The sequence below is a fragment of the Oncorhynchus masou genome, chromosome 5 (assembly GCF_036934945.1).
Source record: "Oncorhynchus masou masou isolate Uvic2021 chromosome 5, UVic_Omas_1.1, whole genome shotgun sequence".
Lineage (NCBI taxonomy): Eukaryota > Metazoa > Chordata > Actinopteri > Salmoniformes > Salmonidae > Oncorhynchus > Oncorhynchus masou.
The window spans coordinates 6,996,376-7,021,443 of NC_088216.1; the positions used below are offsets into that span (position 1 = coordinate 6,996,376).

Below are 25,068 nucleotides of genomic sequence, written 5' to 3' on the forward strand. Positions count from 1 at the left end.
CCTCCCTCATCCCTCCACTCTCCATCCATCCCTCCTCCCTCCCTCATCCCTCCACTCTCCATCCATCCTTCCTTCCTCTCTCCTCCTGTGGAGAAAACAAACATGATGGACAAAATAAAGCTGAAAAAGAAGAAAGTTGTTGCTGTTTTTAAAAATAAAACACACACACAGTCAAATAATAAATCAGCAATTGTTCCTCGCTGGTAAATCTGTAATAAAACAGAGTTAGAGCTCAGTGTGTCTGTGTGTACGTGAATGTGTGAGTGTGTGTGTGCTTATGCGTGTGTGTGTGTGTGTGTGTGTGTGTGTGTGTGTGTGTGTGTGTGTGTGTGTGTGTGTGTGTGTGTGTGTGTGTGTGTGTGTGTGTGTGAATGTGTGTGTGTGTTTATGTGTGAGTGTGTGTGTGTGCATTTGTGAGTGTGTGTGTGTACTTACTGTAAGGAACACATTCATACTGTATCTCCAGGTATTTGTATGTACCAGGACAGGGGTCTGGAAACACATCTACTCCTGCTATCACTACACACTGGGTCCTGTTGTTACACCTAGAGAGACAGAGATGGAGGAGGGGAGAGAGAGAGGGAGGAGGCAGGAGGGAGGAAGGAGAGAGGGAGAGAGAAAGAGGGAGGAGGCAGGAGGGAGGAAGGAGAGAGGGAGAGAGAAAGAGGGAGGAGGCAGGAGGGAGGAGGAGGAGAGAGGGAGAGAGGAGGGAGAGAGAGCAGGAGAGAGGGAGGAGGAAGATAGGAGGGAGGAAGATTGGGAGGGAGAGAGAGAGAGAGAGAGGGAGGGAGGGAGGTAGGGAGAGAGAGAGCAAGAGGGAGAGAGGGAGGGAGGGAGAGAGGGAGAGAGGAGGGAGAGAGGGAGAGAGGAGGGAGAGAGGAGGAGGGAGAGAGGAGGGAGAGAGGAGGGAGAGGAGAGGGAGAGAGGGAGAGAGGAGGGAGAGAGGGAAAGAGGAGGGAGAGAGGAGGGAGAGAGAGCGGGAGAGAGGGAGAAGGGAGATAGGAGGGAGGGAGATTGAGAGGGAGAGACAGAGAGAGAGAGAGAGAGAAGGGAGGGAGGGAGGGAGAGAGAGAGAGAGCAAGAGGGAGAGATGGATGGAGGGAGGGAGGGAGGGGGGGAGAGAGAGTAGTAGTAGTATTGATTGGGGCTTCAATGAAAACAGTGCTGAGAACCGAACCACTGGTACACACACACACCTCTGGGCCATGATCTTCAGTGCGTCTGGGAGGTAACACTGTGTGTTCTCCATCTGAAACTGGTCGGCGTCACAGATCTTGTCGTCCGTGCGTCCGTAGTTTGCCGTCTCAATCATTATGACGTCACTTCCTAGAAACGATCATTTCCCAGGAAGACAAAATGGATGAATTCAGCTGTTTAAAAGTATTTTCAAAAGTATTGGAAACATTAAACAAAGGGTCAAATATATAATGTATCATTCTAGTAAAGCAGTGAGACTAGTTATAATGTATCATTCTAGTAAAGCAGTGGAGACTAGTTATAATGTATCATTCTAGTAAAGCAGTGGAGACTAGTTATAATGTATCATTCTAGTAAAGCAGGGAGACTAGTTATAATGTATCATTCTAGTAAAGCAGTGAGACTAGTTATAATGTATCATTCTAGTAAAGCAGTGAAGACTAGTTATAATGTATCATTCTAGTAAAGCAGGGAGACTAGTTATAATGTTATAATGTATCATTCTAGTAAAGCAGGGAGACTAGTTATAATGTATCATTCTAGTAAAGCAGGGAGACTAGTTATAATGTATCATTCTAGTAAAGCAGGGAGACTAGTTATAATGTATCATTCTAGTAAAGCAGGGAGACTAGTTATAATGTATCATTCTAGTAAAGCAGTGAAAGACTAGTTATAATGTATCATTCTAGTTATAATGTAAAGCAGTGAAAGACTAGTTATAATGTATCATTCTAGTAAAGCAGTGAAAGACTAGTTATAATGTATCATTCTAGTAAAGCAGTGAGACTAGTTATAATGTATCATTCTAGTAAAGCAGTGAAAGACTAGTTATAATGTATCATTCTAGTAAAGCAGGGAGACTAGTTATAATGTATCATTTTAGTAAAGCAGTGAAAGACTAGTTATAATGTATCATTCTAGTAAAGCAGTGAGACTAGTTATAATGTATCATTCTAGTAAAGCAGGGAGACTAGTTATAATGTATCATTCTAGTAAAGCAGTGAAAGACTAGTTATAATGTATCATTCTAGTAAAGCAGGGAGACTAGTTATAATGTATCATTCTAGTAAAGCAGGGAGACTAGTTATAATGTATCATTTAGTAAAGCAGTGAAAGACTAGTTATAATGTATCATTCTAGTAAAGCAGTGAGACTAGTTATAATGTATCATTCTAGCAGTGAAAGACTAGTATCATTCTAGTAAAGCAGTGAGACTAGTTATAATGTATCATTCTAGTAAAGCAGGGAGACTAGTTATAATGTATCATTCTAGTGAAGCAGTGAGACTAGTTATAATGTACCATTCAAGTAAAGCAGTAAAGACTCATTATAATGTATCATTCTAGTAAAGCAGTGAAAGACTAGTTATAATGTATCATTCTAGTGAAGCAGGGAGACTAGTTATAATGTACCATTCTAGTAAAGCAGTGAAAGACTCATTATAATGTATCATTCTAGTAAAGCAGTGAAAGACTAGTTATAATGTATCATTCTAGTGAAGCAGTGAAAGACTAGTTATAATGTATCATTCTAGTAAAGCAGTGAAAGACTAGTTATAATGTATCATTCTAGTAAAGCAGTGAAAGACTAGTTATCATGTATCATTCTAGTAAAGCAGTGAGACTATAATGTACTTTGATAGTAATGAGGTTGGAGGTAGTTGTCTGTCAAAGTAATGAGCATGGAGGTAGGATGGATCTGGTTGTAGACATACTACATTTATTTTTTTAGACTACTACATCCAACCTCATTACAGTGATAGAATACTACATCCATCCTCCATCCGCATTACAGTGATAGAGTACTACATCCAACCTCATTACAGTGATAAAATACTACATCCAACCTCATTACAGTGATAGAATACTACATCCATCCTCCAACCTCATTACAGTGATAGACATCCAACCTCCACCCTCATTACATCCAACCTCATTACAGTGATAGAATACTACATCCAACCTCATTACAGTGATAGAATACTACATCCAACCTCATTACAGTGATAGAATACTACATCCAACCTCATTACAGTGATAGAATACTACATCCAACCTCATTACAGTGATAGAATACTACATCCAACCTCATTACAGTGATAGAATACTACATCCAACCTCATTACAGTGATAGAATACTACATCCAACCTCCACCCTCATTACAGTGATAGAATACTACATCCAACCTCATTACAGTGATAGAATACTACATCCAACCTCATTACAGTGATAGAATACTACATCCAACCTCATTACAGTGATAGAATACTACATCCAACCTCATTACAGTGATAGAATACTACATCCAACCTCATTACAGTGATAGAATACTACATCCAACCTCATTACAGTGATAGACTACTACCTCCACCCTCATTACAGTGATAGAATACTACATCCAACCTCATTACAGTGATAGAATACTACATCCAACCTCCACCCTCATTACAGTGATAGAATACTACATCCAACCTCCACCCTCATTACAGTGATAGAATACTACATCCAACCTCCTCACTCATTACAGTGATAGAATACTACATCCAACCTCATTACAGTGATAGAATACTACATCCAACCTCATTACAGTGATAGAGTACTACATCCAACCTCATTACAGTGATAGAATACTACATCCATCCTCATTACAGTGATATAATACTACATCCATCCTCAATACAGTGATAGAATACTACATCCAACCTCATTACAGTGATAGAGTACTACCTCCAACCTCCTCCCTCATAACAGTGATATAATACTACATCCAACCTCATTACAGTGATAGAGTACTACATTCAACCTCATTACAGCTACAGCACATGATTTCATCACAATTAACTACACACACATACACGCACAAACATGAACACACACACACAGGCACACACACACACACACACACACGCACGCGCACGCACACGCACACACAAGCACATGCACACACGCACGCGCACGCGCACGCACACGCACACACACACACACACAAGCACATGCACATGCACACACACACACACACACACACACACATGCCTACCTGGACAACGCAGCTCGATCGGGTAGCCCTCACACGCTAGCTCCCTCCTCAGGATGCCGAAGGGAATCGCAGCTCTGGACATAGCTGGGGGGGGGACAACAGTTCATTAATGAACACCTCTTTAAGACATTCTGATTAATAGTTAAGGGATTCCTACCTTCCTCTGTGTGGGTGCATGTGAGAGTGAGTGAGTGTTAGGCAGTCAGTCACTTAGACAGTCAGTTAGTTAGTGAGTTAGTGAGTTAGTTAGTTAGTCAATCAGTCAGTCAGTCAGTCAGTTAGTCAATCAGTCAGTTAGTCAATCAGTCAGTCAGTCAGTCAGTCAGTTAGTCAGTTAGTTAGTTAGTCAGTAAGTTAGTTAGTCAGTTAGTTAGTTAGTCAATCAGTCAGTGAGTGAGTTAGTTAGTAAGTTAGTCAGTTAGTTAGTTAGTCAGTTAGTCAGTCAGTTAGTTAGTTAGTCAGTTAGTTAGTTAGTCAGTTAGTCAGTTAGTTAGATAGTCAATTAGTCAGTCAGTGAGTTAGTTAGTTAGTCAGTTAGTGAGTTAGTTAGTTAGTTAGTTAGTTAGTCAGTTAGTCAGTTAGTCAGTTAGTCAGTTAGTCAATCAGTCAATCAGTCAGTCAGTTAGTCAATCAGTCAGTCAGTTAGTCAATCAGTCAGTCAGTTAGTTAGTTAGTCAGTTAGTCAATCAGTCAGTCAGTCAGTTAGTCAATCAGTCAGTCAGTCAGTCAGTTAGTCAATCAGTCAGTCAGTCAGTTAGTCAATCAGTCAGTCAGTCAGTCAGTTAGTCAATCAGTCAGTCAGTTAGTTGGTTAGTCAGTTAGTTAGTTAGTTAGTCAGTTAGTTAGTTAGTCAGTCAGTTAGTCAATCAGTCAGTCAGTTAGTTAGTTAGTCAGTTAGTCAGTTAGTTAGTTAGTCAGTTAGTCAATCAGTCAGTCAGTGAGTTAGTTAGTTAGTCAGTTAGTCAGTTAGTTAGTTAGATAGTCAGTTAGTCAGTTAGTCAATCAGTCAATCAGTCAGTCAGTTAGTCAATCAGTCAGTCAGTTAGTCAATCAGTCAGTCAGTTAGTTAGTTAGTCAGTTAGTCAATCAGTCAGTCAGTCAGTCAGTCAGTTAGTCAATCAGTCAGTCAGTTAGTTAGTTAGTCAGTTAGTTAATTAGTTAGTCAGTTAGTTAGTTAATCAGTTAGTCAGTTAGTCAGTTAGTTAGTTAGTCAATCAGTCAGTCAGTGAGTTAGTTAGTTAGTTAGTCAGTTAGTTAGTTAGTTAGTTAGTTAGTCAGTTAGTCAGTTAGTCAATCAGTCAATCAGTCAGTCAGTTAGTCAATCAGTCAGTCTGTTAGTCAATTAGTCAGTCAGTTAGTTAGTTTGTCAGTTAGTCAATCAGTCAGTCAGTCAGTTAGTCAATCAGTCAGTCAGTCAGTCAGTCAGTTAGTCAATCAGTCAATCAGTCAGTCAGTCAGTCAGTTAGTCAATCAGTCAGTCAGTTAGTTAGTTAGTCAGTTAGTCAGTTAGTTAGTTAGTTAGTCAGTTAGTAAACCAGTCAGTTAGTCAGGCAGTCAGTTAGTCAGTTAGTCATGTTAATTAGTTAGTCAGTTAGTAAACCAGTCAGTTAGTCAGTTTGTTAGTGAGGAAATCAGTTAGTTAGTTAGTTAGTCAGTTAGGTAATCAGCCAGTTACGTAGTTAGTTAGTTAGTTAGGCAGTTAGTTAGTTAGTTAGTTAGTTAGTTAGTTAGGCAGTTAGTTAGTTAGGCAGTTAGTTAGTTAGTTAGTTAGTCAGTCAGTGAGTTAGTTAGTTAGTTAGTCAGTTAGTTAGTTAGTTAGTCAGTTAGTCAATCAGTCAATCAGTCAGTCAGTTAGTCAATCAGTCAGTCAGTTAGTCAATCAGTCAGTCAGTTAGTTAGTTAGTCAGTTAGTCAATCAGTCAGTCAGTCAGTTAGTCAATCAGTCAGTCAGTTAGTCAGTTAGTTAGTTAGTCAGTCAGTCAGTCAGTCAGTTAGTCAATCAGTCAGTCAGTTAGTTAGTTAGTCAGTTAGTCAGTTAGTTAGTTAGTCAGTTAGTAAACCAGTCAGTTAGTCAGGCAGTCAGTTAGTCAGTTAGTCATGTTAGTTAGTTAGTCAGTTAGTAAACCAGTCAGTTAGTCAGTTTGTTAGTGAGGCAATCAATTAGTTAGTTAGTTAGTTAGTCATTTAGGTAATCAGCCAGTTAGGTAGTTAGGTAATCAGCCAGTTAGTTAGTTAGTTAGTTAGTTAGTTAGGCAGTCAGTTAGGCAGTCAGTTAGTCAGTCAGTTAGTGAATCAGTCACTCAGGCAGTTAGTTAGTTAGGCAGTTAGTTAGTTAGTTAGTTAGTTAGTTAGGCAGTTAGTTAGTTAGTTAGTTAGTTAGTTAGTTAGTTAGGCAGTCAGTTAGGCAGTCAGTTAGTCAGTCAGTTAGTGAATCAGTCACTCAGACAGTTAGTTAGTTAGTTAGGCAGTTAGTTAGTTAGTCAGTCAGTTAGACAGTCAGTCAGACAGTTAGTTAGTTAGTTAGTTAGGCAGTTAGTTAGTTAGTCAGTCAGTTAGACAGTCAGTCAGACAGTTAGTTAGTTAGTTAGTTAGGCAGTTAGTTAGTTAGTTAGTTAGGCAGTTAGTTAGTTAGTCAGTTAGTTAGTTAGTTAGTTAGTTAGTTAGTTAGTTAGTTAGTTAGGCAGTTAGTTAGTTCGTTAGTTAGGCAGTCAGTTAGGCAGTCAGTTAGTCAGTCAGTTAGTGAATCAGTCACTCAGACAGTTAGTTAGTTAGGCAGTTAGTTAGTTAGTTAGTTAGTTAGTTAGTTAGTTAGTTAGTTAGTTAGTTAGTCAGTTAGGCAGTCAGTTAGGCAGTCAGTCAGATAGTTAGTTAGTTAGTTAGTTAGTTAGGCAGTTAGTTAGTTAGTCAGTCAGTCAGTTAGTCAGTCAGTTAGACAGTCAGTCAGACAGTTAGTTAGTTAGTTAGTTAGGCAGTTAGTTAGTTAGTCAGTCAGTTAGACAGTCAGTCAGACAGTTAGTTAGTTAGTTAGTTAGGCAGTTAGTTAGTTAGTTAGTTAGTTAGGCAGTTAGTTAGTTAGTTAGTTAGTTAGTTAGTTAGTTAGTTAGTTAGTTAGTTAGTTAGTTAGGTAGTTAGTTAGGCAGTCAGTTAGTCAGTTAGTTAGTTAGTTAGGCAGTTAGTTAGTTAGTTAGTCAGTCAGTCAATTAGTCAGTCAGTTAGACGGTCAGTCAGACAGTTAGTTAGTTAGTTAGTTAGTCAGTCAGTCAGTTAGGCAGTCAGTTAGACAGTCAGTCAGACAGTTAGTTAGTTAGTTAGGCAGTTAGTTAGTTAGTCAGTCAGTTAGACAGTCAGTCAGACAGTTAGTTAGTTAGTTAGGCAGTTAGTTAGTTAGTCAGTTAGGCAGTCAGTTAGGCAGTCAGTCAGACAGTTAGTTAGTTAGTTAGGCAGTTAGTTAGTTAGTTAGTCAGTCAGTCAGTTAGTCAGTCAGTTAGACAGTCAGTCAGACAGTTAGTTAGTTAGTTAGTTAGTTAGTTAGTTAGTTAGTTAGTTAGTTAGTTAGTTAGTCAGTCAGTCAGTCAGTTAGGCAGTCAGTTAGACAGTCAGTCAGACAGTTAGTTAGTTAGTTCATTAGCATAGTCAGTTCGTAAGTAATTAGGGGTGTGATTCCTACCTTGGCCAGAGGGGGCAACGTGAGTTAGGGTGGTGACAGACACAAACAGGAACCACAGTGACAGAGCCATGACGGGGGGGAGAGTCAGGACACGATACCACCAGGCACGTCAGGAGAGCCTGAGGATGAAAGAGGAGAAGAATTTAAGTGAGAGGGAGTGTGTGTGAGTGTGTGTGAGTGTGTGTGTCTGTGTGTGTCTGTGTGTGGCTGCGTGTGTCTGTGTGTGTCTGTGTGTGGCTGCGTGTGGCTGCGTGTGGCTGCGTGTGTCTGTGTGTGTCTGTGTGTGTCTGTGTGTGTGTGGCTGCGTGTGTCTGCGTGTGTCTGTGTGTGGCTGCGTGTGTCTGCGTGTGGCTGTGTGTGGCTGCGTGTGTCTGTGTGTGTGTCAGAAGTGTGTCTGTGTGTGTCTGCGTGTGTCTGTGTGTGTCTGTGTGTGTGCTGTGTGTGTGTCTGTGTGTGTCGTGTGTCTGTGGTGTCTGTGTGTGTCTGTGTGTGTCTGAGTGTGCTCGTGTGTCTGTGTGTCTGTGTGTGTTGTGTGTGTCTCTGTGGTTGTCGTTTGTGTGTGTGGCTGTGTGTGGCTGCGTGTGTCTGTGTGTGTCTGTGTGTGTCTGTGTGTGTCTGTGTGTGGCTGCGTGTGTCTGTGTGTGTCTGTGTGTGTCTGTGTGTGTCTGTGTGTGTCTGTGTGTGTCTGTGTGTGTGTGGCTGCGTGTGTCTGTGTGTGGCTGCGTGTGTCTGTGTGTGGCTGTGTGTGGCTGTGTGTGTCTGTGTATGTCTGTGTGTGTCTGTGTGTGTCTGTGTGTGTTTGTGTGTGGCTGCGTGTGTCTGTGTGTATCTGTTAGTTGAGGTTCGGACACACACACACACACAGAGAGAGAGAGAGAGAGAGAGAGAGAGAGAGAGAGAGACAGAGAGAGAGAGAGAGAGAGAGAGAGAGAGAGAGAGAGAGAGAGAGGAGAGGGAGAGAGAGAGAGAGAGAGAGAGAGAGAGAGGGAGGGAGGGAGGGAGGGAGAGAGGGAGAGAGGGAGAGAGAGAGAGAGATACAACAATGTAAAACAGGAAGACAGATTGAGAGGTGGAAAAAGGGAGAGCAGTGTAGAAAGAGGGAGAAAGATGAGAAAGAGAGAGAGTGAAAGAAGGACAGAGAAAAACAGTGAGAGATGAAGGGAAAGCTGCCGCTGCACAGTACTCCCTCGTTCCACTGTTACCATGGTGACAGGACGTCACAGTCAGAGAAAGACGGGAGGGTGGAAAGGAAGGAGGGAGGGAGAAAGAGGAGCGAAGAGGAGAGGGAACGAGATGGAGGGAATGAGAGTAAAGGGTTGTCCACACACACACATACACACACACACACACACACACACACACACACACACACACACACACACACACACACACACACACACACACACACACACACACACACACACACAATGCCCTTCTGCAACCTTCAGCCATTTTTCAGTAAACGTAAAGACATGATACACCAGACAGGTACTCATCTATTAGAGTGGAATGAGCTGAGGGCGATTGTAAGGTTATCATAAGGTGGTCGTGAGACGATTCTAAGTTTTTGTCATGTATTCGTTAGATTTTGAGTTGGGTTTTGAATGTGGTGAAGGAGATCGTTAGGTTGTCAGAAGGTGATTGTAAGGTGATCGTAATGTTGTCAGAAGGTGATTGTAAGGTGATCGTAATGTTGTCAGAAGGTGATTGTAAGGTGATCGTAAGGTTGTCAGAAGGTGATTGTAAGGTGATCGTAAGGTTGTCAGAAGGTGATTGTAAGGTGATCGTAATGTTGTCAGAAGGTGATTGTAAGGTGATCGTAATGTTGTCAGAAGGTGATTGTAAGGTGATCGTTAGGTTGTCAGAAGGTGATTGTAAGGTGATCGTAAGGTTGTCAGAAGGTGATTGTAAGGTGATCGTAATGTTGTCAGAAGGTGATTGTAAGGTGATCGTAAGGTTGTCAGAAGGTGATTGTAAGGTGATCGTAAGGTTGTCAGAAGGTGATTGTAAGGTGATCGTAAGGTTGTCAGAAGGTGATTGTAAGGTGATCGTAAGGTTGTCAGATGGTGATTGTAAGGTGATCGTAAGGTTGTCAGAAGGTGATTGTAAGGTGATCGTAAGGTTGTCAGAAGGTGATTGTAAGGTGATCGTAAGGTTGTCAGAAGGTGATTGTAAGGTGATCGTTAGGTTGTCAGAAGGTGATTGTAAGGTGATCGTAATGTTGTCAGAAGGTGATTGTAAGGTGATTGTAAGGTAATGTTGTCAGAAGGTGATTGTAAGGTGATCGTAATGTTGTCAGATGGGATTTGTGGATTTAAAGAGAAGGTGAGCAATAAAAAGGTGAGCAAGGATGAAACTAATTACAATGTACTTCCTGTCAGCTGGGGCTGATTGAGGAGGCAGAGCTACATGTTGGGAAAGGTGATTGCTAAGGTGATCGTGAGGAGGCAGTCAGATGGTGGGGAAAGGTGATCCTGTCAGCTAGGGCTGAGTGAAGGTGATTGGGGGGTGATCTAGGTCCTGTCAGCTGGGGCTGATTGAAGGTGAGCTACAGGGGGGAAAGGTGATTCCTGTCAGCTGGGGCTGAGTGAGGAGTTGCAGAAGGTGATTGGGGTGAAAGGACTACTTCCTGTCAGATGGTGATTGTAAGGTGATCGTTAGCTGGGGCTGAGGTTGGCAGAGAAGGTGATTGTCAGCTGGGGCTGAGTGAGGTTGGCAGAGCTGATTGTAAGGTGATCGCTTAGGTTGTCAGATGGTGATTGTAAGGTGATCTGTCAGCTAGGTTGTCACTGGGGGAAGGTGATTGTCAAGGTGATCGTAAGGTTGTCAGAAGGTGATTGTAAGGTGATCTGTCAAGGGTCAGAGAAGTAGATGTCAGCTAGGGTTAATAATAATTGGATTTAAAGACCTTTCAAAAAACCCAAGGACACTGTAGGAGGCAGAGCTAAAGGGGGAAAGGACAAGGATGTCAGCTGGGGCTGAGTGAGGAGGCAGATTCAAATATGAATACACTGGGGGAAAGGACTACTTCCTATCAGCTGGGGCTGAGTGAGGAGGCAGAGCTACACTGGGGGGAAAGGACTACTTCCTGTCAGCTAGGGCTGAGTGAGGAGGCAGAGCTACACTGGGGGAAAGGACTACTTCCTGTCAGCTAGGGCTGAGTGAGGAGGCAGAGCTACACTGGGGGAAAGGACTACTTCCTGTCAGCTGGGGCTGAGTGAGGAGGCAGAGCTACACTGGGGGAAAGGACTACTTCCTGTCAGCTGGGGCTGAGTGAGGAGGCAGAGCTACACTGGGGGGAAAGGACTACTTCCTGTCAGCTAGGGCTGAGTGAGGAGGCAGAGCTACACTGGGGGGAAAGGACTACTTCCTGTCAGCTGGGGCTGAGTGAGGAGGCAGAGCTACACTGGGGGGAAAGGACTACTTCCTGTCAGCTGGGGCTGAGTGAGGAGGCAGAGCTACACTGGGGGGAAAGGACTACTTCCTGTCAGCTGGGGCTGAGTGAGGAGGCAGAGCTACACTGGGGTGAAAAGACTACTTCCTGTCAGCTGGAGCTGAGTGAGAAGGCAGAGCTACTTCCTGTCACTGGGGGGGGAAACTGGGGGAAACTACTTCCTGTCAGCTGGGGCTGAGTGAGGAGGCAGATCTACACTGGGGGGAAAGGACTACTTCCTGTCAGCTGGGGCTGAGTGAGGAGGCAGAGCTACACTGGGGGAAAGGACTACTTCCTGTCAGCTGGGGCTGAGTGAGGAGGCAGATCTACACTGGGGGGAAAGGACTACTTCCTGTCAGCTGGGGCTGAGTGAGGAGGCAGAGCTACACTGGGGGGAAAGGACTACTTCCTGTCAGCTGGGGCTGAGTGAGGAGGCAGAGCTACACTGGGGGGAAAGGACTACTTCCTGTCAGCTGGGGCTGAGTGAGGAGGCAGAGCTACACTGGGGGGAAAGGACTACTTCCTGTCAGCTGGGGCTGAGTGAGGAGGCAGAGCTACACTGGGGGGAAAGGACTACTTCCTGTCAGCTGGGGCTGAGTGAGGATGTCAATACAATCAAACTATCAAGGGAAATAATCACAAGTCAGTCATAATGGGGCTAATAGGCTAGCATATTTGTTTATGTAGCAAGCTAACAACACGGAGACTAACGTTAGCTAGATGCTACAGTAGGAGGATGTCATGTGATTGGAGGAGTGGGTGACTGACTGACTTTTCCCCTCGTGTCATTTTTCGGTGGCGACACAGCGAGAGATGCACGTGTCATTTGGTTAGCTAGCAACAAATGTGAATCGCTTTGCTAGCTAGCTAGCTAAGCTGAACTTGAACGACAGTTATCCAGCTAGCATATCTCTTGCGTTCACAAATTCACCCTGGCTATCTACTCCAATTTCAGAGCACTCTCGTCTGAGTGTGCCAGAGTGCAGAACAACTGATTACTTTATGAACGTGCAACAAACGCTGAATATGACCGGTGTCAGTAAACATAGGATAAAAAAAGATATAGTTACAAGAATGTTATAAACTATACAGCAGATGGATGTTATAAACTATACAGCAGATGGATGTTATAAACTATACAGCAGATGGATGTTATAAACTATACAGCAGATGGATGTTATAAACTATACAGCAGATGGATGTTATAAACTATACAGCAGATGGATGTTATAAACTATACAGCAGATGGATGTTATAAACTATACAGCAGATGGATGTTATAAACTATACAGCAGATGGATGTTATAAACTATACAGCAGATGGATGTTATAAACTATACAGCAGATGGATGTTATAAACTATACAGCAGATGGATGTTATAAACTATACAGCAGATGAATGTTATAAACTATACAGCAGATGGATGTTATAAACTATACAGCAGATGGATGTTATAAACTATACAGCAGATGGATGTTATAAACTATACAGCAGATGGATGTTATAAACTATACAGCAGATGGATGTTATAAACTATACAGCAGATTAATGTTATAAACTATACAGCAGATGGATGTTATAAACTATACAGCAGATGGATGTTATAAACTATACAGCAGATGGATGTTATAAACTATACAGCAGATGGATGTTATAAACTATACAGCAGATGGATGTTATAAACTATACAGCAGATGGATGTTATAAACTATACAGCAGATGGATGTTATAAACTATACAGCAGATGGATGTTATAAACTATACAGCAGATGGATGTTATAAACTATACAGCAGATGGATGTTATAAACTATACAGCAGATGGATGTTATAAACTATACAGCAGATGGATGTTATAAACTATACAGCAGATGGATGTTATAAACTATACAGCAGATGGATGTTATAAACTATACAGCAGATGGATGTTATAAACTATACAGCAGATGGATGTTATAAACTATACAGCAGATGGATGTTATAAACTATACAGCAGATGGATGTTATAAACTATACAGCAGATGGATGTTATAAACTATACAGCAGATGGATGTTATAAACTATACAGCAGATGGATGTTATAAACTATACAGCAGATGGATGTTATAAACTAAACTATACAGCAGATGGATGTTATAAACTATACAGCAGATGGATGTTATAAACTATACAGCAGATGGATGTTATAAACTATACAGCAGATGGATGTTATAAACTATACAGCAGATGGATGTTATAAACTATACAGCAGATGGATGTTATAAACTATACAGCAGATGGATGTTATAAACTATACAGCAGATGGATGTTATAAACTATACAGCAGATGGATGTTATAAACTATACAGCAGATGGATGTTATAAACTATACAGCAGATGGATGTTATAAACTATACAGCAGATGGATGTTATAAACTATACAGCAGATGGATGTTATAAACTATACAGCAGATGGATGTTATAAACTATACAGCAGATGGATGTTATAAACTATACAGCAGATGGATGTACAGCAGATATAAACTATACAGCAGATGGATGTTATAAACTATACAGCAGATGGATGTTATAAACTATACAGCAGATGGATGTTATAAACTATACAGCAGATGGATGTTATAAACTATACAGCAGATGGATGTTATAAACTATACAGCAGATGGATGTTATAAACTATACAGCAGATGGATGTTATAAACTATACAGCAGATGGATGTTATAAACTATACAGCAGATGGATGTTATAAACTATACAGCAGATGGATGTTATAAACTATACAGCAGATGGATGTTATAAACTATACAGCAGATGGATGTTATAAACTATACAGCAGATGGATGTTATAAACTATACAGCAGATGGATGTTATAAACTATACAGCAGATGGATGTTATAAACTATACAGCAGATGGATGTTATAAACTATACAGCAGATGGATGTTATAAACTATACAGCAGATGGATGTTATAAACTATACAGCAGATGGATGTTATAAACTATACAGCAGATGGATGTTATAAACTATACAGCAGATGGATGTTATAAACTATACAGCAGATGGATGTTATAAACTATACAGCAGATGGATGTTATAAACTATACAGCAGATGGATGTTATAAACTATACAGCAGATGGATGTTATAAACTATACAGCAGATGGATGTTATAAACTATACAGCAGATGGATGTTATAAACTATACAGCAGATGGATGTTATAAACTATACAGCAGATGGATGTTATAAACTATACAGCAGATGGATGTTATAAACTATACAGCAGATGGATGTTATAAACTATACAGCAGATGGATGTTATAAACTATACAGCAGATGGATGTTATAAACTATACAGCAGATGGATGTTATAAACTATACAGCAGATGGATGTTATAAACTATACAGCAGATGGATGTTATAAACTATACAGCAGATGGATGTTATAAACTATACAGCAGATGAATGTTATAAACTATACAGCAGATGGATGTTATAAACTATACAGCAGATGGATGTTATAAACTATACAGCAGATGGATGTTATAAACTATACAGCAGATGGATGTTATAAACTATACAGCAGATGGATGTTATAAACTATACAGCAGATGGATGTTATAAACTATACAGCAGATGGATGTTATAAACTATACAGCAGATGGATGTTATAAACTATACAGCAGATGGATGTTATAAACTATACAGCAGATGGATGTTATAAACTATACAGCAGATGGATGTTATAAACTATACAGCAGATGGATGTTATAAACTATACAGCAGATGGATGTTATAAACTATACAGCAGATGGATGTTATAAACTATACAGCGATATAAACTAGATGGATGTTATAAACTATACAGCAGATGGATGTTATAAACTATACAGCAGATGGATGTTATAAACTATACAGCAGATGGATGTTATAAACTATACAGCAGATGGATGTTATAAACTATACAGCAGATGGATGTTATAAACTATACAGCAGATGGATGTTATAAACTATACAGCAGATGGATGTTATAAACTATACAGCAGATGGATGTTATAAACTATACAGCAGATGGATGTTATAAACTATACAGCAGATGGATGTTATAAACTATACAGCAGATGGATGTTATAAACTATACAGCAGATGGATGTTATAAACTATACAGCAGATGGATGTTATAAACTATACAGCAGATGGATGTTATAAACTATACAGCAGATGGATGTTATAAACTATACAGCAGATGGATGTTATAAACTATACAGCAGATGGATGTTATAAACTATACAGCAGATGGATGTTATAAACTATACAGCAGATGGATGTTATAAACTATACAGCAGATGGATGTTATAAACTATACAGCAGATGGATGTTATAAACTATACAGCAGATGGATGTTATAAACTATACAGCAGATGGATGTTATAAACTATACAGCAGATGGATGTTATAAACTATACAGCAGATGGATGTTATAAACTATACAGCAGATGGATGTTATAAACTATACAGCAGATGGATGTTATAAACTATACAGCAGATGGATGTTATAAACTATACAGCAGATGGATGTTATAAACTATACAGCAGATGGATGTTATAAACTATACAGCAGATGGATGTTATAAACTATACAGCAGATGAATGTTATAAACTATACAGCAGATGGATGTTATAAACTATACAGCAGATGGATGTTATAAACTATACAGCAGATGGATGTTATAAACTATACAGCAGATGGATGTTATAAACTATACAGCAGATGGATGTTATAAACTATACAGCAGATGGATGTTATAAACTATACAGCAGATGGATGTTATAAACTATACAGCAGATGGATGTTATAAACTATACAGCAGATGGATGTTATAAACTATACAGCAGATGGATGTTATAAACTATACAGCAGATGGATGTTATAAACTATACAGCAGATGGATGTTATAAACTATACAGCAGATGGATGTTATAAACTATACAGCAGATGGATGTTATAAACTATACAGCAGATGGATGTTATAAACTATACAGCAGATGGATGTTATAAACTATACAGCAGATGGATGTTATAAACTATACAGCAGATGGATGTTATAAACTATACAGCAGATGGATGTTATAAACTATACAGCAGATGGATGTTATAAACTATACAGCAGATGGATGTTATAAACTATACAGCAGATGGATGTTATAAACTATACAGCAGATGGATGTTATAAACTATACAGCAGATGGATGTTATAAACTATACAGCAGATGGATGTTATAAACTATACAGCAGATGGATGTTATAAACTATACAGCAGATGGATGTTATAAACTATACAGCAGATGGATGTTATAAACTATACAGCAGATGGATGTTATAAACTATACAGCAGATGGATGTTATAAACTATACAGCAGATGGATGTTATAAACTATACAGCAGATGGATGTTATAAACTATACAGCAGATGGATGTTATAAACTATACAGCAGATGGATGTTATAAACTATACAGCAGATGGATGTTATAAACTATACAGCAGATGGATGTTATAAACTATACAGCAGATGGATGTTATAAACTATACAGCAGATGGATGTTATAAACTATACAGCAGATGGATGTTATAAACTATACAGCAGATGGATGTTATAAACTATACAGCAGATGGATGTTATAAACTATACAGCAGATGGATGTTATAAACTATACAGCAGATGGATGTTATAAACTATACAGCAGATGGATGTTATAAATAAAGCTATAACACAGATGGATGTTATAAACTATACAGCAGATGGATGTTATAAACTATACAGCAGATGGATGTTATAAACTATACAGCAGATGGATGTTATAAACTATACAGCAGATGATGATACAGCAGATGATGTTATAAACTATACAGCAGATGGATGTTATAAACTATACAGCAGATGGATGTTATAAACTATACAGCAGATGGATGTTATAAACTATACAGCAGATGGATGTTATAAACTATACAGCAGATGGATGTTATAAACTATACAGCAGATGGATGTTATAAACTATACAGCAGATCAATGTTATAAACTATACAGCAGATGGATGTTATAAACTATACAGCAGATGGATGTTATAAACTATACAGCAGATGGATGTTATAAACTATACAGCAGATGGATGTTATAAACTATACAGCAGATGGATGTTATAAACTATACACATACAGCAGATGGATGTTATAAACTATACAGCAGATGGATGTTATAAACTATACAGCAGATGGATGTTATAAACTATACAGCAGATGTAATGTTATAAACTATTCAGCAGAGATGTTATAAACTATATTGCAGATGGATGTTTAAACTATACAGCAGATGGATGTTATCCTTCTCCTAGTTAAAATGATACAGACAGATGGATGTTATAAACTATCAGCAGATGGATGTTATAAACTATACAGCAGATGGATGTTATAAACACACAGATGGATGTTATAAACTATACAGCAGATGGATGTTATAAACTATACAGCAGATGGATGTTATAAACTACACAGCACACATGTTATAAACTATACAGCAGATGGATGTTATAAACTATACAGCAGATCCATGTTATAAACTATCCAGATGGATGTTATAAACACCCAGCAGATCTGTTATAAACTATTCCAGATGGATGTTATAAACTATACCAGATGGAATCTTATAAACTATCAGCAGATGGATGTTATAAACTCCAGCAGATGGATGTTATAAACTCTCCCAGATGGATGTTATAAACTATACAGCAGATGGATGTTATAAACTCTCCCACATGGATCTATCACTACCCAGCAGATGGATGTTATAAACTCTCCAGACAATGTTATAAACTATCCAGCAGATGGACGTTATAAACTATACCCACATGGATGTTATAAACTACCCAGCAGATGGATGTTATAAACTATACCAGACAATCTATAAACTATCCAGCAGATGGATGTTATAAACTATACAGCAGACACTGTTATAAACTACCCAGCCCTGGATGTTATAAACTATCCCAGCAGATCTCCCTACTCTCCCACACTCTCCCAACTCCAGCAGATGAATGTACTCTCCCACACTCTCTCACACCCAGCAGATCTGTTATAAACTCTCCCAGCCCTCTCCCTACTCTCCCACACTCTCCCAACTCCAGCCCTCTACGTACTCTCCCACACTCTCTCACACCCAGCCCTCTCCCTACTCTCCCACACTCTCCCAACTCCAGCCCTCTCCCTACTCTCCCACACTCTCCCAACTCCAGCCCTCTACGTACTCTCCCACACTCTCTCACACCCAGCCCTCTCCCTACTCTCCCACACTCTCCCAACTCCAGCCCTCTCCCTACTCTCCCACACTCTCCCAACTCCAGCCCTCTACGTACTCTCCCACACTCTTTCACACCCAGCCCTCTCCCTACTGTTCCCCACTCTCCCAGCATGGCAGACACTTTAGGTCACACCCAGCCCTCTCTCCTACACACACTCTCCCAAACTCCCAGCCTCACACCCAGCCCCTCCCTACTCTCCCACACTCTCACACACCACCTCTCCCACTCCCAGCCCTCTCCCTACTCTACTCTCCCTACTGTTCCCCACTCTCCCAGCATCCACACCCAGCCCCCCTCCCTACTGTTCCCCACTCTCCCAGCATCTCACACCCACTCTCCCCCTCTCCCTACTGTTCCCCACTCTCCCAGCATCACACACCCAGCCCTCTCCCTACTGTTCCCCACTCTCCCAGCATCACACACCCAGCCCTCTCCCTACTGTTCCCCACTCTCCCAGCATCTCACACCCAGCCCTCTCCCTACTGTTCCCCACTCTCCCAGCATCACACACCCAGCCCTCCACACTCCCTACTGTTCCCCACTCGCCCAGCATCACACACCCAGCCCTCTCCCTACTGTTCCCCACTCTCCCAGCATCTCACACCCAGCCCTCTCCCTACTGTTCCCCACTCTCCCAGCATCACACACCCAGCCCTCTCCCTACTGTTCCCCACTCTCCCAGCATCACACACCCAGCCCTCTCCCTACTGTTCCCCACTCTCTCACACCCAGCCCTCTCCCTACTGTTCCCCACTTTCCCAGCATCACACACCCAGACCAGGCTGAGGACAAAATCCAGCCCCTGGTCAAAGTCTGGCCTAAATGGAGACAGAGAGCACAGGACACAGAAGAGAAAGTAAGACTGAATACAACAGAGAAGGAGGGAGGAACGGAGACTCTCCCAGAAGGGAGAACTCCAGAAGGAGAACTGGACTCTCCCACACTCTCTCAGACCCAGCCCTCTCCCTACTCTCCCCCCTCTCCCTAGGAGAGGGGAAGGGAGAAGGAGAGAGGAAGGGAGAAGGAGAGAGGAGGGAAGAAGGAGAAGGAAGGGAGACTCTCTCAACACACACCCAGAGGAGAGGAGAGAAGGACTGGGAGGGAGAACTCTCCCAGCAGAAGGAGAGACCCAGAAGGAGAAGGACTCTTTCACACCCAGGGAGAAGGAGAGAGGAAGGGATCACACACCCAGGAAGGGAAGGGGAGTTCCCCAGAGGGAGATCACAGACCCAGGGAGACTGAGGGGAAGGGACTCTCCCAGCATCAGGGACAGAGGGGAAGGAGAAGGAGAGAGGAGAGGGAAGGGAGAAGTTCCCCACTCTCCCAGCAGGAGACACCCAGGAGAAGGAGACTGGGAGGGACTCTCCCAGCATCACACACCCAGGAAGGGAGGGAAAGGGAGAAGGAGAGCATCACAGGGACCCAGCCCTCTCCCTACTGAGAAGGGACTCTCCCAGGCAGAGGAGGACCCAGGGAAGGGAAGGGAGAAGGAGAGGGGAAGGGAGAAGGACAGAGGAAGGGAGGAAGGTTCCCCACTTTCCCAGCAGGAGACACCCAGGGAGAAGGAGAGGAAGGAGAAGGAGAAGGAGGAAGGGAGAAGGAGAAGGAGAAGGAAGGGAGAAGGAGAGGGAAGGGAAGGGAGAAGGAGAGGGGAAGGGAGAATCAACAGAGGAAGGGAGAAGGAGAGGGGAAGGGAGAAGGAGAGGGGAAGGGAGAAGGAGAGAGGAAGGGAGAAGGAGAGGGGAAGGGAGAAGGAGAGAGGAAGGGAGAAGGAGAGGGGAAGGGAGAAGGAGAGTGGAAGGGAGGAGGGAGGAAGGAAGGAGAGGGAGAAGGAGAAGGAGGGAGGGAGGAGGAGGGAGAAGGGAAGGGAGGGAGAAGGAGAGGGGAAGGGAGAAGGAGAAGAGGAAGGGAGAGAAGGAGAGGGGAGGGAGAAGGAGAGAGGAAGGGAGAAGGAGAGGGAAGGGAGAAGGAGAGGGGAAGGGAGAAGGAGAGGAAGGGGAGAGGGGAGGGAGAAGGAGAAGGGGAAGGAGAGGGAAGGGAAGGAGAGAGGAAGGGAGAAGGAGAGAGGAAGGGAGAAGGAGAGGGGAAGGGAGAAGGAGAGAGGAAGGGAGAAGGAGAGGGGAAGGGAGAAGGAGAGAGGAAGAGAGGAGAGTGGGAGGGAGAAGGAGAGGGGAAGGGAGAAGGAGAGAGGAAGGGAGAAGGAGAGAGGAAGGGAGAAGGAGAGAGGAAGGGAGAAGGAGAGGGGAAGGGAGAAGGAGAGAGGAAGGGAGAAGGAGAGGGGAAGGGAGAAGGAGAGGGGGAGGGAGAAGGAGAGGGGAAGGGAGAAGGAGAGGGGAAGGGAGAAGGAGAGGGAAGGGAGAAGGAGAGAGGGAAGGGAGAAGGAGGAGGGGGAGGAGGGCAGGAGAGGGAAGGGAGAATAAAGGGAAGGGAGAAGGAGAGGGGAAAGAGAAGGAGAGAGGAAGGGAGAAGGTCTGTGGGAAGGGAGAAGTGAGTGAGCGGGAGAATGTGCGTGAGTGTGAGTGAGAGGGGTGAGATGTATGTGTGAATGCGTGCGTGAAGGGAGAAGGCATGTTAGTGAGGAGTGCGTGAAGGGAGGAGATGTGTGTGTGTGGTGAAGGAGTGTGGTGAAGGTGTGAGAGCGTGCATGAGTGTGGGCGTGTTTATGGAGTGAGTCAGGGAGTGGAGAGAGGTGGGTGTGGAGAGGGGTAGGAGAATGTAAATAGAAGGATAAGGGGACCCTACAGGTCTTATTTTCCTGCCTGATTTCCATTGAGACTGTTAAGGGATTGGAGACTGTGTGTGTGTGTGTGTAGTGGAGTGTGGAAGTGGAGTGTGTGAGTGTGTGTGTGTGTGAAGTGTGTGTGTGTGGGTGGTGTGTGTGGTGTGTGTGTGTGTGTGTGGTATGTGTGTGTGAAGTGAGAGAGGAAGGGAGAAGGAGAGTTTGGGGAGGGAGAAGGAAACCACAGGGAGGAGAGTGTTTGGAGAAGGAGAGGGGAAGGGAACAGAAGGAGAGAGGAAGGGAGAAGGAGAGAGGAAGGGAGAAGGATTTCTTCTCTTCTCTTCTCTTCCTCACCTCTCCAGAATGAGAGAAGAAGAGAGATTTCTGGGGAAGGGAGAAGGAGAGAGGAAGGGAGAAGTTCCTCACCTCTCCACCTATAGAATTCTCCCTCTTCTCTTCTCTTCTCTTCCTCACCTCTCCACCTATAGTATCTCTCCCTCTTCTCTTCTCTTCTCTTCCTCACCTCTCCACCTATAGTATCTCTCCCTCTTCTCTTCTCTTCTCTTCCTCACCTCTCCACCTATAGTATCTCTCCCTCTTCTCTCTTCTCTTCCTCACCTCTCCACCTATAGTATCTCTCCTCTTCTTCTCTTCTCTTCCTCACCTCTCCACCTATAGGAAGGGAGAAGGATCTCTCCCTCTTCTCTGAACCTCTTCCTCACCTCTCCACCTATATCTCTCCCTCTTCTCTTCTCTTCCTCACCTCTCCACCTATAGTATCTCTCCCTCTTCTCTTCTCTTCCTCACCTCTCCACCTATAGTCTCTCCCTCTTCTCTTCTCTTCCTCACCTCTCCACCTATAGTATCTCTCCCTCTTCTCTTCTCTTCCTCACCTCTCCACCTATAGTATCTCTCCCTCTTCTCTTCTCTTCCTCACCTCTCCACCTATAGTATCTCTCCCTCTTCTCTTCTCTTCCTCACCTCTCCACCTATAGTATCTCTCCCTCTTCTCTTCTCTTCCTCACCTCTCCACCTATAGTATCTCTCTTCTCTTCCTCACCTCTCCACCTATAGTATCTCTCCCTCTTCCTCACCTCTCCACCTATAGTATCTCTCTTCTCTTCCTCACCTCTCCACCTATAGTATCTCTCCCTCTTCCTCACCTCTCCACCTATAGTATCTCTCCCTCTTCCTCACCTCTCCACCTATAGTAAGGAGAGGGGGATCTTCCTCACCTCTCCAGGGATAGTATCTCTCCCTCTTCCTCACCTCTCCACCTATAGTATCTCTCCCTCTTCCTCACCTCTCCACCTATAGTATCTCCCTCTTCTCTTCTCTTCCTCACCTCTCCACCTATAGTATCTCTCCCTCTTCCTCACCTCTCCACCTATAGTATCTCTCCTTCTCTCTTCCTCACCTCTCCACCTATAGTATCTCTCCCTGGAGAAGGACCTCTCCACCTATAGTATCTCCCTCTTCTCTTCTCTTCCTCACCTCTCCACCTATAGTATCTCTCCCTCTTCCTCACCTCTCCACCTATAGTATCTCTCCCTCTTCTCTTCTCTTCCTCACCTCTCCACCTATAGTATCTCTCCCTCTTCCTCACCTCTCCACCTATAGTATCTCTCCCTCTTCCTCACCTCTCCACCTATAGTATCTCTCCCTCTTCTCTTCTCTTCCTCACCTCTCCACCTATAGTAGAGGGGAAGGGAGAAGGACCTCTCCACCTATAGTAGAGAGGAAGGGAGAAGGACCTCTCCACTCTGAAGTATCTCTCCCTCTTCCTCACCTCTCCACCTATAGTATCTCTCCTCTTCCTCACCTCTCCACCTATAGTATCTCTCCCTCTTCCTCACCTCTCCAGGGATAGTATCTCTCCCTCTTCTCTTCTCTTCCTCACCTCTCCACCTATAGTATCTCTCCCTCTTCCTCACCTCTCCACCTATAGTAGGGAGAAGGAGAGGGGACCTCTCCACCTATAGTATCTCTCCCTCTTCCTCACCTCTCCACCTATAGTATCTCTCCCTCTTCCTCACCTCTCCACCTATAGTATCTCTCCCATCTTCCTCACCTCTGTCCCTCTTGTCCTACCTCTCCACCTATAGTATCTCTATGTTGTCACCTGTCCACCTATAGTATCTCTGCTCTTCCTGAGTCTCCACCTATAGTATCTCTCCCTCTTCCTCACCTCTCCACCTATAGTATCTCTCCCTCTTCCTACCTCTCCACCTGTGTAGTGTGTGCGTGTGTATGTTAGTGAGTCAGTGAGTGTCCACCTATAGTATCTCTCCCTCTTCCTCACCTCTCCACCTATAGTATCTCTCCTCTTCCTCACCTCTCCACCTATAGTATCTCTCCCTCTTCCTCACCTCTCCACCTATAGTATCCTCCCTCTTCCTCAGACTGTCTAAGACCCAACCTATAGTATCTCTCCCTCTTCCTCACCTCTCCACCTATAGTATCTCTCCCTCTTCCTCACCTCTCCACCTATAGTATCTCTCCCTCTTCCTCACCTCTCCACCTATAGTATCTCTCCCTCTTCCTCACCTCTCCACCTATAGTATCTCTGTATCTGGTGGTTGATCTTCCTCACCTCTCCACCTATAGATTTCTCCCTCTTCCTCTCTTCCTCACCTCTCCACCTATAGTATCTCTCCCTCTTCCTCACCTCTCCACCTATAGTATCTCTCCCTCTTCCTCACCTCTCCACCTATAGTATCTCTCCCTCTTCTCTTCCTTCACCTCTCCATCCTATAGTATCCCTCTCACCTCTCCACCTATAGTATCTCCCTCTCTTCTCATCCTCACCTCTCCACCTATAGTATCTCTCTCCTCACCTCTCCACCTATAGTATCTCTCCCTCTTCCTCACCTCTCCACCTATAGTTCTTCTCTTCCTCACCTCTCCACCTATAGTATCTCTCCCTCTTCTCTTCTCTTCCTCACCTCTCCACCTATAGTATCTCTCCCTCTTCTCTTCCTCACCTCTCCACCTATAGTATCTCTCCTATAGTATCTCTCTCTTCTCTTCCTCACCTCTCCACCTATAGTATCTCTCCCTCTTCCTCTCCACCTCACCTCTCCACCTATAGTATCTCTCCACCTAGTATCTCTTCTCTTCCTCACCTCTCCACCTATAGTATCTCTCCCTCTTCTCTTCTTCCTCACCTCTCCACCTATAGTATCTCTCCCTCTCTCTTCTCTTCCTCACCTCTCCACCTATAGTATCTCTCCCTCTTCCTCTTCTCCACCTATAGTATCTCTCCACCTTCCTCACCTCTCCACCTATAGTATCTCTCCCTCTTCCTCACCTCTCCACCTATAGTATCTCTCCCTCTTCCTCACCTCTCCACCTATAGTATTTCTCTCTCTCTTCTCTTCCTCACCTCTCCACCTATAGTATCTCTCCCTCTTCCTCACCTCTCCACCTATAGTATCTCTCCCTCTTCCTCACCTCTCCACCTATAGTATCTCTCCCTCTTCCTCACCTCTCCACCTATAGTATCTCCATCTCCACCTATAGTATCTTCTCTTCCTCACCTCTCCACCTATAGTATCTCTCCCTCTTCCTCACCTCTCCACCTATAGTATCTCTCCCTCTTCACGACTAGTCCTCACCTCTCCACCTATAGTATCTCTCTTCTCTTCCTCACCTCTCCACCTAT

At 43.2% G+C, this 25,068-nt stretch overlaps 1 protein-coding gene across 1 annotated transcript in view; it reads right to left on the reverse strand.

Annotated features, from left to right (window-relative positions):
• The window catches only part of LOC135531945 (adhesion G protein-coupled receptor L1-like), a 40,318-nt gene that overhangs the window by 8,743 nt on the left and 6,507 nt on the right, over nucleotides 1-25,068 (reverse strand). Inside the window, exons 2-5 of the mRNA XM_064959637.1 lie at nucleotides 7,902-8,020; nucleotides 4,235-4,318; nucleotides 1,197-1,326; nucleotides 436-545 (exon numbers count right to left, since the gene is read on the reverse strand). Coding sequence (XP_064815709.1) covers nucleotides 436-545; nucleotides 1,197-1,326; nucleotides 4,235-4,318; nucleotides 7,902-7,971 — 394 coding nt within the window. The 5' untranslated portion in view covers nucleotides 7,972-8,020. The remainder of the gene's footprint in view (nucleotides 1-435; nucleotides 546-1,196; nucleotides 1,327-4,234; nucleotides 4,319-7,901; nucleotides 8,021-25,068) is intronic.